The 15,278-nt window shown below is 41.9% G+C and overlaps 1 protein-coding gene across 6 annotated transcripts in view; it reads left to right on the top strand.

Annotated features, from left to right (window-relative positions):
- Nucleotides 1-15,278, top strand: part of Nisch (nischarin) — a 37,884-nt gene that overhangs the window by 2,628 nt on the left and 19,978 nt on the right. For 4 of the 6 annotated variants that reach the window (XM_087182456.1, XM_004864393.3, XM_004864392.3 and 1 more), the window contains 5 exons: nucleotides 222-404; nucleotides 11,746-11,794; nucleotides 11,971-12,134; nucleotides 12,688-12,783; nucleotides 14,304-14,399. In XM_087182456.1, the coding sequence (XP_087038582.1) occupies nucleotides 14,394-14,399 (6 nt within the window). In that variant the 5' untranslated portion in view covers nucleotides 222-404; nucleotides 11,746-11,794; nucleotides 11,971-12,134; nucleotides 12,688-12,783; nucleotides 14,304-14,393. The remainder of the gene's footprint in view (nucleotides 1-221; nucleotides 405-11,745; nucleotides 11,795-11,970; nucleotides 12,135-12,687; nucleotides 12,784-14,303; nucleotides 14,400-15,278) is intronic. The other 2 variants (XM_021244098.2, XM_087182455.1) reach the window with 1 other exon arrangement.

Below are 15,278 nucleotides of genomic sequence, written 5' to 3'. Positions count from 1 at the left end.
GAAGGTCTCCAAAGTCTCCAGATGAAATTCCTCATCTGGTGTTGCATTGATATTTCTAATACTAGTTAGATTTGAAGAAGCCTATCCCAGGTACACTAGTTGGGTCACTAATCCTGATACTGCCATGGAAGTTGTAACAAGTGCCTGACCTTAGCCTCTCACCTTGGTCTAAGCACAGAGCTTCTTGATCTGTGGTTGATAATGCTCATGTTTTCTTACAGCTTATTGCAGAGAAAAAGATTGATAAAAATCTCCTCCCACCAAAAAAGATAATCGGGAAAAACTCAAGAAGCTTGGTGGAAAAGAGGGAGAAGGACCTGGAGGTGTACCTCCAGACTCTCCTGGCTGTCTTCCCTGGTGTGGCCCCCAGAGTGCTGGCCCACTTCTTGCATTTTCACTTCTATGTAAGTTCTTCTTGAGGTTCTCACCTTTTCCTACATACCCACAACCGCTAGAGCTAGAGGCAGCAAACCAGTGTAGACCTCAGCTTTGAGGAGAGGTGGTTTGGAGTTTGACCCTGAGGCTAGAAGATGAAGGAACATCACCCTGTTAGGGTTGGGGTATGAGGAGAAGCACATTTGTTGGCAGATTTGCTTTAAATTAGACTAACCACGGAGGGGGTTTCCTCCACCGCAAGACACTTTGTTCAGTTCCCTTTCCATCCAAATGGATTGGGATGGATTAGAGGCAGCTGACACCTGGCCTATACTATCATTGAGTTGCTGGTTCACAGCTTGAGACTAACAAAGGGATGGGATGATATCTTGGGGCCTGTCCATCAGGGTCTGCACTGCCAAGTACTGAGGCTGGTGGTAGATATTGTCCTATGATAAGAGAGTATGTCATAGAGCGACTCTCCCCTCCCTTCTGGGTAGGAGCAGTCATGGGCTGCTGGTGACAGAATGAGTTGTCAGAAATCAAGAAGAGCATTTTAGCCAGGTGTGGCAGCACACACCTATAATCCTAGTTACTCATGAGACTGAGGCTGGAAGATAGCAAGTTCAAAGCCAGCATGGGCAATTTAGTGAAACTTCAGCGTTTTAAGACGAAATTTTTTTTTCCCCCATTAAGTTTATTGGTACATTTTAGGTATAAAATACAGTTACATTCATCACTGGGACCTTGTACCATTGCATGAGTATCTTGATTTTTATTTTTTTTCCCCTTCCCCTGCCCTCCCTTCACCCCCTCCACCCTTCCCTATTTGCAGACATTTTGTTTCCATTTTTTCCTTTTCTCATATTTTTTCTTTTCCCTTCTTTCCTTTCCCTTTCCCCTCCCACTTTCCCTGCTCCTATAGATCTTTTCTTCCTATTACACAATATCAATTATACATTTTTAAAATTACAATATCAAGATCTAGGAGACATTACCACAGATTTTACAGAATTTAAAAGGATGTAGAAACCATATTACAAAAATCTTTTTTGAAATAAATTTGACAACTTCTAAGAAGTACCTTGGAAGACAAATTAATGAAACTAACTCTGGAGGAAATATAAAATTTGAATAGCACCTATTAAAGAAAGTACACTCCCAGCTTGAAAACCTACCTATATGACAACAGCAGGCTCATGTACATTTTTTTTTTTTTTGGTACTGGAGCTCAAACTTGGGACCTTGTGCTTGCGAGGCAGGCACTGGAACCACTGAGCTAAATCCCCAGCCCTGGCTCACATACATTTTAACTGGTAAATTATATCAAACATTTAAAGCAGAAAAAAGAAGGAACACATCTCCCCTCATTTTAGGAAATCAACATTGTGCTATTACTAAAACTGGATAAAGATAATAGAAGAAAAAAGTATGAACATAGATAGAAATTTGTTTAACAAGACAAACTATTAAAAGTCAGATCTGCTAGTATGTAGAAAGTGGTTTTATCATAGAGATGGCAGTGTTGGTTCAGCATTGGAAGAGCTATCCCCATAAGTCATCATTTTAACAAGAAAGTAAAAACCCATATGATCCTGTCAGTAGTTGGAGAAAAAGTATTCGACTAAATTTTACAGCTGTTCATGGTAAAAGCTATCAGGAGACTAGAAGTAGAACAGAACCTTCTCAACAGATCAAAGACGTACTCCATACTTCCAGCAAAAATGCCTTATATGAATGGAAAAGATACAATGCTTTCTCCCTAAGGTGGGGAACAAAGGCAGATATGCCTACTCTTCATCTGTCCATTAAACTTTGAAACATAGGCCCAAACCAAAATAGTCTGGCAATAAAAATAAACAAATAGCATAGGATTGGCAAGATAAAAGTAAAATCTTTATATGTAGATGAAATCATCTACAGAGAAAATACTAAGAAATCTCTAGGAGCCCCTAGAACTTGTATTTGAATTTAGCAGGATTAGAAAACACAAGGTATATATAAAAAATGCAGGTCTGTGTATACTTGCTATAAATGAAGAATTGGATATTGAAGTTTAAAGTTATGTAGGAGTACAAAGGACCTAGAAAAGTAAAAAGAAAAAAAAAAAACAGTATTGGAAGACATTTAGTACCTAATTTTAAGACTTCCTCTAAAGCTACAGTAATCAAGGCAGTGTTGGTGTAAGGAAAGACTTTTGGATCATTGGAATAAAGCAGAGAATCTAGAAATAGAACCACACATATATGGTCCGCTGAGTTTTAGAAGATTATTTAACATTAACATTTTATAGAACATAAACTCAATTTTGAGAGCAGAGGAAAAGATAGTGTTTTCAGCAAATGGCACTAGAACACTTGGTATATAAAAAATTAACCTCAGCCCTTTATTTCCATACATAAAAATAACTTGAAAGGATCTGTGAACCTAAATATGAAAGACTAAAACTTTAAGAAGAAATTATAAGGGAAAATGTTTATGAATTTAGGTTAGGCAAGAATTTCCTAGGATATAAAAAACATGATATATAAAAGAAAAAAATTGATAAATGAGATTCCGTCAAAATTTACAACTTTAAATGACATCATTAAAATGAAAAGTAGTTCTTAAACAGACCATATTTATAATACATATAACCTATGACCAGAATATATAAAGAACTCTTACAGCTCATTAATAGACAACCCAATGAAAAAGTAGACACAAGAAGATGATAAATAGCCAGTACAGCACAAGGAAAGGTGTGCAACACTAGAATCAGAAAAATACTAATCAGTACAATAACAAGATTGAATTATACACTTAGGGAGATGAAGTTAAAAGTTTTGAAAGAAATGTCAGCTTAGGTGTGAACCAGTTAGAACTTTCTAATATTGCTAATGTGAATGTAAAATGATAAAACCATTTTGGAAAACAATATAGAAATTTCTTGTATTACTGTTAAGAACCAATAGTCCTGTTCTTAAGTTTTTACTTGAGAGAAATGAAAACACATGTTCACAATAGATTTGTACATACAAGTTGAGTATCCTTTATCTGAAATTCTTGGGACCAGAGTGTTTCAGTTTTTCAGTTGAAATCCACTTGATCTGCAAAGAGGATAGCTACTACTCCTTTTTTGGGGGGGGGTTCCTGTCACATGGAGTATTGTTTTCCACCCTTTAACTTTCAGACTATGAGTTTCTTTTTTTTTTACGTACCAGGGATCAAACTCGGGTCCTTGCACTTGCGAGGCAGGTGACGGAACCACTGAGCTAAATCCCTGACCCGAGTTTCTTTTTTAATTAAATGTATTTCTTGTATGCAGCATATTGTTGGATCTTGCTTCTTGACCCATTCTGCCAGTCTGTTTCTTGTGATTGGTGAATTGAGACCATTAACTTTGATGGTTTTAACTCATACATACTGACTTATCATTGCCATAACTTTTTCTGTTTGTTGGATTCTCCCCCTTTGCGTTTAATTTCTTGTCGCACCTGGCAGATTTGTTCTGCTGGGCTTCCTGGGGTTGTGATCCTTGTTGTCTTTTCCTGGATATTGTCTTAAAATTTTTTGGAGTGCTGGTTTGCTATTCATGAAGTTCCTAAGGTGCTCTTTGTCATGGAAGTATCTTAATTCTCCATCAATTTTGAAAGATAATTTTGCAGGGTATGTCAGTCTGGGTTGGAGGCTGTTTTCCTTTAGGGCTTGAAACACATCACTGAAAGCTCTTCTTGCCTTGAGGGTTTGCATTGAGAAGTCTGCTGTGATTCTGATGGGCTTTCCTTTGTATGTGATTTGTTTTCTCTAACTGCTTGTAGAACTTTGTTCTTCTCTTTGGTTTCTGGAATCTTAACAGTTATATGCCTGTGTGTAGATTTTTTTTTTAATCAAGGCTGGTTGGAGTCCTATTTGCCTGCCTTATCTGTATGTCAAGTTCTTTTGCCCTGCTTGAGAAGTTTTCTGCCATCACTTCTGTGAAAAGTTTTTTTATGTCATCTGCACTCTCTCCTCTTTCTTCATTGACTCCCATCAGTCTTATATTATTCTTCTTTGCATAGTCTAGCTGCTGCTGGATTGATTTCTCGTGGTCCCTTACAATTTTAAAGCAATTTTTCTTTTCCTGGTCACTAATTGCAATCTTATCTTCTATATCTGAAATTCTGTCCTCACATTGGCTCATTCTGCTGCACAGACTTTCAATGGAGTTTTTAATTTCCAGGAAATCTGTTTGTATCTGTTGTATGGATTCCATTTGTTTCCTATGTTGGGATTCCATCATGTTTCAGAGCTCTTCTCTAGATTTATTGATCATGTCTTGCACTATGAGCACAATCTGTGCTGTTATCTGAGAAATTATTTCTGATTTCATTTTTTCCAGATCCTCTTTTGTTGCCAGTTCAGAGAGTCCAGGTGGGTTGAGTATCAGAGTGTTCCATCTTGTTTCCCTTTGGGGTTGCTGTAGGTGATCTGGAAGTCTGGTTTTGAGACTTGTTTACGTGTCTTCTCATTTTGATGGGGGTGGGATGGGGGGGGTGCTGCTGGCACCCGTGCAGCTCACCTCCTCTGTGCTGGTGGGCGTCAAGACAAAATTTTTGAAAATGGCTAGAGATGAAAAAAAAGACATTGTGGCAGTTTGAAACCAAAACATTAAAAGCAGCTGACAGTTCCACTTCTGAGAATTTATTCCGAGGAAGAATTGGGTAGCTGCAAAAAGGATATGTGAACAAGGGTAGTCATGCCAGGATTTGTAGCAAGATCCTGAGAACAATCCCACAGTTCAGTGAGAAGAGGTTAAAAAAATAAAGGATGCAACTATGAAGTTGGCTGTTATGCTCTTGTGAAAATGCTGGCATCGCTGTGCATTTGTTGACATGGGAAAATAGATAAAGGAAATGAATAGGTCATGAAACAATTCATAGACTAGGGTTCTGGGGGTTTTTTGTTTTTGGTTTTGGGTTTTTTTTTTTGGTACTGGGGAATCAAACTCAGGACCTTGCACTTTCGAGGCAGGCACAGTGCCGCTGAGTGAGATCCCCGGCCCAGGATTCTGTTTTTATAAGGAAAAACTTATATGAATATAGGAAAATTCATCAAAATACTAGGAGCAGTTTTCTCTGGGCAATAGATTTTCATATAACTTACATTTAATTATCTTTCTCCCTTTGTGATAAAGATAGGAACGAATCCCCTCCCCTTTCAGTCTTGCCTTATACGAAGGGACGTATAGGTCACAATTATAAAGGTTCAGCCATATTTAAAATACAGCTTTGTAGAGGTTATTGCAGAGTAAGACAATTGAGCCTTTCTTGGAGCACAAAATGAATTCTAGAGTTGGGATTTGGTAATAATGCTAGCTAGCCTCTGGTCACCAAGCTAGGAGGGGCCACGTGGAAAAATGGTGGCATTATAGCTGGGATATGTTGAAGTGTTTTAGATTTTATTTAGCTTATACCAGTAGCATATGTGGTTAACAGTACTTTGCTGTTGTAAGGTTTTTTTTTTTTTTTGAGACAAAGTCTCACTTTGTAATTGAGGCTGGGCTCGAACTTACAGCAATCCTCCTGCCTCAGCCTCTCGAGTGCTGGGATTACAGGTGTGCGCCACCATGCCTGGCTCCAAGCTTTTTCTTACATTTTCTTATGTGAGAAAAAGTTTACATTCCTTATATAAGTCTTACAGATAAACTACTGGTTTGTATTTTAAGGAAACTGTCCATTTAAGAAAGAAAAGTGATGAGCAGCCCTTTGAAAGTATAATTCTTATTCATTTATTTATTTTTACAGCACTGAGGTTTGAAACCAGGTCTTTTGTACCTAGCTACATCCCCAGCCTTTTAAAATTATTTCATTTTTATTACAGTATATTGTTATAATTGTTCTATTTTAGTATTAGTTATGGTTAATCTCCTACTATGCCTAATCTATAGATTAAACTTTATCGTGAGTCTGTGTATGGAAAAATCATAGTGTATATAGTTTGGTACCATCCACAGTTCCAGGGATCTACTAGAAGTCTTGATGTGTTTACCCATTCATCTGTTGTTGGGCATTTGGGTTGCTTTCTCTTTGGGCTTATGAGTAATGTACTGAGAACATTTATGTGCAGGAGCCCCTCTTTGTCCATGGGGAATACATCCCAGGCTCCCAGTGTATACCTAACGCTGAGGATAGCACCGAGCCCTCCATGTACTGTGTATTTCCTAAACATACCCAAGTTCATTCCCTTCTCTGTTTTAACTAAATACTTACACACTGTGCTGGTAACTTTTGCAGTTTGAGGTATGATAACAGAATTAGGAATTTCTTTTTCCTTCACAATTTCACAGATAGAAGATTCATTTTTGCTATATATCTCAGCAATTTCAGCCTATGATTTTTTTCTTATAAAGTGGAAAACTTTTTATCTTTTCACTTAACCAAGCACCCCCTGTCCCAGAACTCTTAGAGTAGAAGTTCTCATTTTCACTGGAATGGAATCCCATAGAGAGTTCCGCCAAATCATTTTAGGACAGGACAGTGGTCTTGGTGTCAGGCAGAACTGAATTTATCCTTTTCTGGGCTCCAGTCTTTTTGTGATGTTCTGGGGGCCCTTTTGAGGCCTGCAGGAGACCATAGTCTGCTGTTTGTATCATTGAAAGCCCTAAAAGGTTCGCCAGCCACCACTGGGTCAAGGCTTAGAAGAGATGGCTTTAGGTTCAGGGCTTGCCACATACCTGCCCGCCTTTACTAGGCTGTCCTGGTAAGGGAAGACACTCAGATCTCTTGAAAGATGATCTTCTATGTCATATTCTTGTTCTTTTTGTTTTGTTTTGTTTTCACTTTTTTGAGGTAGGCTCTCTGTGTGTAGCTCAATCTGTCCTTGAGCTTGCTATAAAGCCCAGGCTGGCCTCAAACTCAAGATCTTCCTGCCGCAACCTCCTGATTGCTGGGATTATGGGCATGTGCCACAGTGCCCAGCTTCATTTTCTCATTTTAGAGCTATTTGGCTAGAACAAAGCTGCTTTTCAAAATTTGGAGCTATGATGGAATTGTTACCATCTTGATATTGGCCTTAGTATCTAGTGTATTTTTGTAATTTGTTTTAGTTGCAAAGGACTAAGGCTGTGAATGATAACAGATTTCTTTTCAGCTTGCAGTCTTGGTACTCTAAGTTTAGGTTTGAAGGGCTGGGGATTTAGCTCAGTGGTTTTGCTGCCTGCTGCGCAAGCACAAGGACCTGAGTTCAATCCCTGGTTCCCAAAAAAAAAAAAGTTTAGGTTTGAATCCCTTAGTGGGGAATTGGCTTAAAGCTGAATCTCATAATATGGCTGACTTCAGCTAGCATGCTTCATCACCACAATAAAATAGAAATTAGACAAGGATCCCCATCCCGTAGCATGTGTGTCCAGCTACACTTGGTGATGGCCTTAGAAATATGTAAGTGGCTGGGGATTTAACTCAGTGGCACCATGCCTGCCTCGAAAGTGCAAGGTCCTGAGTTCCATCTCTGGTACCAAAAAGAAATATGTAAGTGATTTCCTAGTTAACTCCCCATTAACAAGCACCCTGCCCAAACACAAGCTAAGCAGAAGAGTCAGGGACTGCCCAGGGGTTTTCATTGAGCAGAGGCATATGTATTTGGGCACATACTTGGTTGTGGGGTTCTCAGTGCAGACATGCTCAGTCAGAATGTAAGTCATAGCCTGGTATGTTTATATAAAGCCCAGGCTTCTTCCCCCCTCAGGGTGTAGCTCAGTGATAAAGCATTTTCCTACCATGCACAAGGCCCTGGGTTCCATCCCCAGGACTATAAAAAAAAAAAATAAGAAAAATACCTTTACCCAAGGCTGCACACCAACACACAATGCTGGTAGGCAGTATTGTGGCTGATCAGTAGGTTCTACAGGGCATTAGGGGGATTGAGTGTTTTAAAATACTGTATAGCTAATTTTATTTCCCCGTACTGGGATTTGAACCAGAGTCTCACACATGCTAGGTAAGCGCTCTACCACTGAGCTGCATCCCCAGCCCTTTTTAAAGTTTTATTTTGAGACAGGGTCTCACTAAGTTGCCCAGAATGGGTTTGAACTTGCACCTTTCCTACCTCAGCCTCCTGAATAGTTGGGAGGCATCTGCACCATCCCCAGTTTTAATGTCTTATTTTAATTTAAACTTTTATGGAGGTATAAAGAATATATACTTTTTTTTTTTTTTGAGACAGAGTCTCGGGCTGGCCTTGAGCTTACTATGTAGCCCAGGCTGGCCTTGAACTCAAAATGATCCTCCTGCCTCAGCCTCTCTAGGGTTGGCATTACAGGTGTGCGCCACCGTGCCTGGTCAACAGTATTTGTTTAAATGGACTTTGACTCAGACCTTTGTGTCAGACATTTGTGTCACCCTGAAGCACTTCAAGTCCTTTTAGCACCAAGGGCCGTAAGGCCCCTGTCCCTTTCTGCCCCAGAGAGGTGTGGTTCTGCCCAGCTTCGTTCACAGAGCCGCAGCTTAACCAGAGAAGGCCAGTCCTCTAGGTTAGCAGTCTGAGGATATCTGTGGGCCTGTTTCAGGCACCCTGCAAAGGTGAGGGTCAGCCTGGAAACCAGGTAGAAAGTGCAGCAACTGTGGGCACTTCCTGTGCCCAGAGAGCAGGGATAATAACTGTTACACAGTTTGCTGAGATGCCTCAGAAGTGAAAGTTTGCTCTTCACTTGGCACATGCCCTTGGCCTCAGTTTTCTGTGTCATATGGAAATTTTGACCCTGTCCTTTTTACAGGGCCAGCATTCAGGGTGATTCTTTCTGAGCTGACACTAGCTGCTGTGGAACATGAAAATTGTTCGTGCTGACATTGAGGTGGAAAGCCCTATTCCCATGAGAGGCCTCTGGGAACCCTGCAGAGTAACAGTGCCTGAGAGGCCTTGGGGCTACTGTTGGGGAGTCGAGGTGGGTGCCCGTGGGCTGCCCCAGGGCATCTCAGAGCCAAGCAGTTTGACTTTAAGGAGAATTTGTAGAGAGCTGGTTCCCAACACTGTTTACAGAGAGACAAACCATTGATCACTCCGTGCTCTTCCTAATCTTGAAGTCTTCACAGTTGCCAAGGAAAACATAAATGAATTCAAGAGGTTGCGTGATACTAGTGTTAAACTGTACAGTGAACCTATAACTTCCTCCTCCACTTCTAACTAGAACCCTGTTCCTCTGCTGGCCCTTTTATGTTTGACCCTGCACCCTGCCAGAAAGGACCAAAAAGAAATTAAGTGAATATTTTTATAATCTTGGGATGGGGGAAGAGGCTCTGGAAGACACTAGGGAAAAAAATTACAGATTAAACAATGTAAAAATAAAAAACGTCAGTATGTGGAGAAAACCACTTTGAACAAAAGTAAAAAGCAGGCTGAAGGGGAATGTTTACAGCACATAAACAACCATTAAAGTAGCCATGATATATAAAAGATAATAAGAGAGAAAAATAGTCAAGAGAAAAACAGGTAAAAGGACACTCTGTCTCCAGTCACTTTTGAGTCCCATAAACATGTAAATTGCATGTCCTGGTGACATCGATGTTCCCGGGGGTTCTAAGGATGATCATGCAGCCTCCATCTGTACCTGATTATGAAAAGGCTGATTGGCTACCATCTGTCAATGAGTTAAAATCTTACCTGTGGGATGTGGGGGACCTGGGGCTATGGGCTTTGCAGGGCCCTGCAAACTCCACCATTACCCACTGCCATTCTGAGCCAATTGGTTGTATACAGAGAGAGGCCCAAGGCTGAGTGTTTGGGTGTAACCCTGGTTGTTTCTTGCTGTATAAAATTAGAGGGTCACAGCACCCAGCCTGTGTTTACTTATCTGTAACAGGGCTCAAGATAGCAGCTTCCTTCTGTAGGGTGTTGGGAGGAGTCAGGTAGCCAGCACTTCCAGGGCTCAGGCATTGCCCAATGTGAGAGAGCCCAGCACGTAAGCTGTCATGTGACTGAAGGCTTATCTTTTCTTGCCTCCTTCATCACATCACTAGAAAACGAAGTCCTCCCCCACCTTTATCTAGTAATTCTGGGGCTGAGTGGTCTATTGTAAAATGGTCGTTTCCGGGGAGAGTAGGCTCCAGGAGGTCCTTCATCCCAACAAGGTAATGGGGGCCTCTTCCGAAAGAGGTAGGATTTCTTCTAATCCTAACCCTAATGGTAACCCTCACCCATTGAGCAGCTGCAGAGCTGGTCTACTGGCCTCCTTGGCTGTGGTGCACTCAGCCAGTGCCTGTGAGGACCTGAGTTACAGTACTAGTCTGGTTTCCCTGCTTTTGAAATCTTTCAGGTACCCATAATAACTGGAAATGCTTAGTTTCCTTTTCTAAGCTCCTTGCTTTATTATAGGTTTACACTTTGTTTGCTATCTAGAGCAGGCGTGTCCAACCTGTGTCCAGGTGTGGATCCTGGACAGCTAATAATGTAGCTCTACAAAAATTGTAAATTTAAGGGAGCCAGGCATAGTGGTGCATGCCTATAATCCCAGTACTGAGGAGGCTGAGGCAGGATCACTGTGAGTTCCAGGCCACCCTGAACTACACAGGGAAACCCTGTCTCAAAAGAAAAAGAAACAAAAAATTGTAAATTTAACATTGTGATTTTTAGCAATTTTTTTTATTACTCAATTGTATGGTACTCGAGGGGACTACATAGGTGACAGCAGAAAGCTATGCAGGGAAGGGCGCAGTGCAGTGCAAATTCCACCTGCACCCACCATACACAAGTCTGGAGATTGAAAATCCGTGTGTAGCAGATGTTCCCAATGATTACCAGTAGTAGTAGTAGTACTTCAACCTAACCTACCTACACTTGTGTGCCTGCAGACATAGGTCTTTACTGTTGTTAAGTAGATACGTAAGTTTTCTTTACTTACTAAATTTGGGTCTGTTTTATAAAACAGTTTAATAAAATAGTTTCTTAGCAGCTATGGTATAAGAAGTACAAAAATGTATCAAATAGTTTTTTGCTGGTGATATTTTGACATTGGTATAATTACATATACAACATCACTAGTGGCTAGAAATGTTGTCAGGGATTAGTGGCACAGGTGGGAGGCTGAAACAGGAGGATTGCCACGAGTTCAAGGCCCGCCTAGAGTACATAGTGAGTTCAAGGGCAGCTGGAACTACATAGTGGAGACTGTCTCAAAAAAAAAAGCTAAAAAAAAAAAAGTTATAAAATTTTTAAAAATGTTTTGTTACTTATATACATTAGCTACGTTGTAGCTAATCCCTTTTCACTCAGTGCATCCCAGGCAAGTCAAAAAGTTGGCCACCCATGAGCTAGATAGCTGGCCCTACAACAACACAGGGGTAGGTAGTAGAGAATGTGCAAATCCCAGTGACTGGGGGCAGGTGGACCTTCTAACCATTGGTTTTGTTTTCTCTGCAGGAGATAAATGGCATCACTGCAGCACTGGCTGAAGAACTCTATGAAAAAGGTACATACTTCTGCGTGCTTAGGGTCATGGCTTCATCTTGATGCAGTGGGTGCACCTATTAATAGGTGCTTGCTCTGTGCTGTTGACTATTGTTTGCCGGGTGGGCAGATGCCCTGGCTCTCTGATGAGCTGGGGCTAGGGCTGAATGCTCATCCCTCAGTGCATGGCTGTTGCAGGAGAACAGCTCCTGGGGGCCGGCGAGGTCTTTGCCATTGGGCCCTTGCAGCTGTATGCAGTCACGGAGCAGCTGCAGCAGGGGAAGCCCACATGCGCCAGTGGGGACGCCAAGACTGACCTTGGGCACATCCTGGACTTCACCTGTCGCCTTAAGTACCTTAAGGTAAAGCTGTAGCAGCTCATTCGTGGAGAGCCACCCAGTTGGCCCAGGGCCTGACGACTCACTGGTTGGCAGTGTGTACAAAGGAGACCGTGGGAGAGGAGGAGGGGTAATCTTGACTGACCGTCCCCTTATATTCTCGGCTGTCCTTCTGGCTGTGAGCACCAGGGAGCGTTGTGACCCAGTGTCTCATTACCCCCACACACACACACACCTTGGGAATTGAACTCCAGGACTTTGCACTGAGCTGCACCCCATCCCTGTTTTTTTGTTTTGTTTTGGTTTTGGTTTTTTGTTTTTGAGACAGGGTCTAGCTAAATTGCCCAAGCAGTAGTCAAACCTGTAATCCTCCTGCCTCAGCTTCCCAAAGTGCTGGAATTACAGGCACATAACACCTGGCTTGTTTCATTTCCTTAAACCTCAGCCTTATCCTGCTTTATTGAAGGTAAAAGTGGTCAAAGCTTTAGATGTGGCAGCTCTGTCATACTAGCCCAAGAATGTGGATGGGCAGTAGTGGTAGCAGCACCCTTAATTTAAGCCATGTCTTTGTCCTCAGGTTTCTTGCACAGAAGGACCTTTTGGGTCCAGTAACATTCAAGAGCAGCTCCTGCCATTTGATCTGTCAATATTCAAATCCCTTCATCAGGTGGAGGTAAGTCCCAGGGCAGCTGGGCTGGTGGGCATCGTTTTGCTCTGGCTAGGGAACAGTGTTAATGTCACGTCCAGCTTTAATTGTAAGGCTCTGTTGGCTTTTGTGTTTGACAATATGTGGAAGATTCTGTCCAGGAAAGTCAGGTCCCTTTAAAGGTTGACAGAGTGCAAAGGTCCTCTCGTTTTCGGCTGGTCATTTTTCCATCTGTGGCAGGGGGCCATTTAGAGAGACAAAGCACCAGTTCCCACCTCATGGGTCTGTCAGGGTCATGGGATGAGTATTGTTCAAGTAGAAGTCCTAGGAAATCATCCTTAGGGTTAGATAGAGCCAATTCAAGTCTTCATTTCCCAAGCCAAGAGGATTTGAGAGTTCCTTGCCCTCTGGGGCACCCACACTTAGCAAGAAATGGTTTACATTACTTGCTAATGAGCTCCTTGATTCTCAAAACTGATTTTGTCACCATTTTTTAAGAGAGAGTGAAATTAGTAATGTAATACTAAAAGCTATTTTAAATGTGTTAATTGTGCGGGGTGGTTTGCTGGGAATTAAACTCTAGGCCTTCACATTGAGCTACATCCCCAGCCCCTTTTGAAAATTTTTATTTTGAGACGAGTCTCTAAGTCTCTTTTAACCAGGCTGGGCTAGAACTCATGATACTCCTGCCTCAGCCTCCCAGAGTGCTGGGATTACAGGCATTCATCACAGCACTGCCTAAGCATGTGTTTCCTGAACTTGGCTTTTGTTTTCAGCTCTGTTCTCTGTGTCTGATGTGTCCTCCTTGACCAAAATTTCCCTCTAAAGTGGGCACTTTCACTCCTCCTTTATAACTGAGGAAACTGAGGTTTAGGAAGACAAAGGAGTTTGGCCAGAATAACACAGTTAAGGAGGGAAAAGCGGGATTGTAACTTGGCTAAGTTTGACTCCAGAGCTCCCCCCATTGGCTGCTCTGACTGTAGCATTCTAGGCTTGCCTTGGAGACCTTGAGGGCCACTCTGCTTGATGGAATTTGGGTGTGTGCCTTGACCACTGCAGGCTGGTGAGGCCTGGGAAATGAGAGAAAGACCACCCCACCCGCTCACCAGCTGGGGCTCTGTGGATCTGGTGAGAACTCTGGGCAGTGTGTTTGGCCTGAACCCCTCCCTCCTTGCTCCAGGAGCAGGATTGGGTGAGCAGGAGAGCCACCACACACTATGTGGTGGAAGTTTCTTGTTTCCTAGCACTGGTTTCTGTGACCTGCCCTTTCTGCCTACCTGCCAAGCCCGACAACTCTTATAGAGAAAATGGAATTTATGGTTCATTGTTAATCTGAGAATCCAAATGCTTTTCTTGTGGGGTACTTCAGAGAATGTTTAGTCGGCCCCTAAATTAGTCAGCCCTAAATAGCTTTGGGAAAAGAAGAACTTAGAATATGAGTCACCTTTTGATGCCGAGGATTTAGGCTTGCCCATAGTTGGACTGCTTTTGCATTTCTGTATGGGGCTACAGTGTCATTTCTGGGACATAGCTGTTCTTTGTTCCAGATAAGTCACTGTGATGCTAAGCACATCCGAGGACTGGTGGCCTCAAAGCCCACCTTAGCTACCCTGAGCATCCGCTTCTCAGCAACCTCAATGAAGGTAAGCTTTACCTGTTTCCTGCCCAGGGTCCTCTCTGAGGGGCAGGGTCCTGACTGGTCCCCACCACTGAGGACAGGTGTCAACACTGCCATGTTTGTCAGTACTCAGAGGCCCAGTCTTCCCTTGGGTTGCTACGCACCCATACAGGGGGGACCCCCTCCCCGGACTGGAAAGCCTTAGGGGTACTTTAGTCTGCATCTTCATGAAAAAATCAGTGTTGTGTACACATGTGCCCATGTTTATAGCAACACAATTATAGTAGCTAAATCTTGGAAACGGCCTATATGCCCATCAGTAGATGAATGGATAAAGAAAATGTGGTGTTTATCTATAATGGAGTACTACTCTGCCATAAAGAAGGATAAACAGGGCATTTGTAGGTAGAAGGATGCATCTTGAGACCATAATTTTAAGTGGAATAAATCAGACATGCAAGTTTAAATATCACATGGTTTCTCTTATATGAGAAGCCAAAGTATAACTAATGAGCAAAATAAAAGGTAGATAATAAGATGTAGGGAGACCTTTTTCGAATGGGAAGAACAAGAGATGGAGGGAAAGGGGAAAGAAGGAAGAGTAAAGGATTTTAAAAAGAGACAGTTGAAGAAAAAGGAAATAGAACTTTTACAAACGAGAAGGGGAACAGGAGTTGGAGGAAGCAGGGAGGGAAAGGGGATGTCTTATGTACACGTACAAATTCCTCACAGTAAATGTAATTGTTGTGTATGCCAACCATGTACTAATGGAAAAAGTATTTTAAAAATTGATGTTAGCAAGACATTTTAGGGAACTGGGTTTTTTTCCTCCAGAAAGAAAAGAAATGGTCATTTTTTTTTTTTTAATTACAATTTTAGGGGCAGGGTGTTAAGCTGAAATTTT

The sequence above is a fragment of the Heterocephalus glaber genome, unplaced genomic scaffold, assembly GCF_053883595.1.
Source record: "Heterocephalus glaber isolate CG9 unplaced genomic scaffold, H.glaber_assembly_v1.0 deba00001472, whole genome shotgun sequence".
Classification (NCBI taxonomy): domain Eukaryota; kingdom Metazoa; phylum Chordata; class Mammalia; order Rodentia; family Bathyergidae; genus Heterocephalus; species Heterocephalus glaber.
Note: the sequence above shows the minus strand (reverse complement) of the source record. Positions and strands in the feature narration are given on the sequence as shown.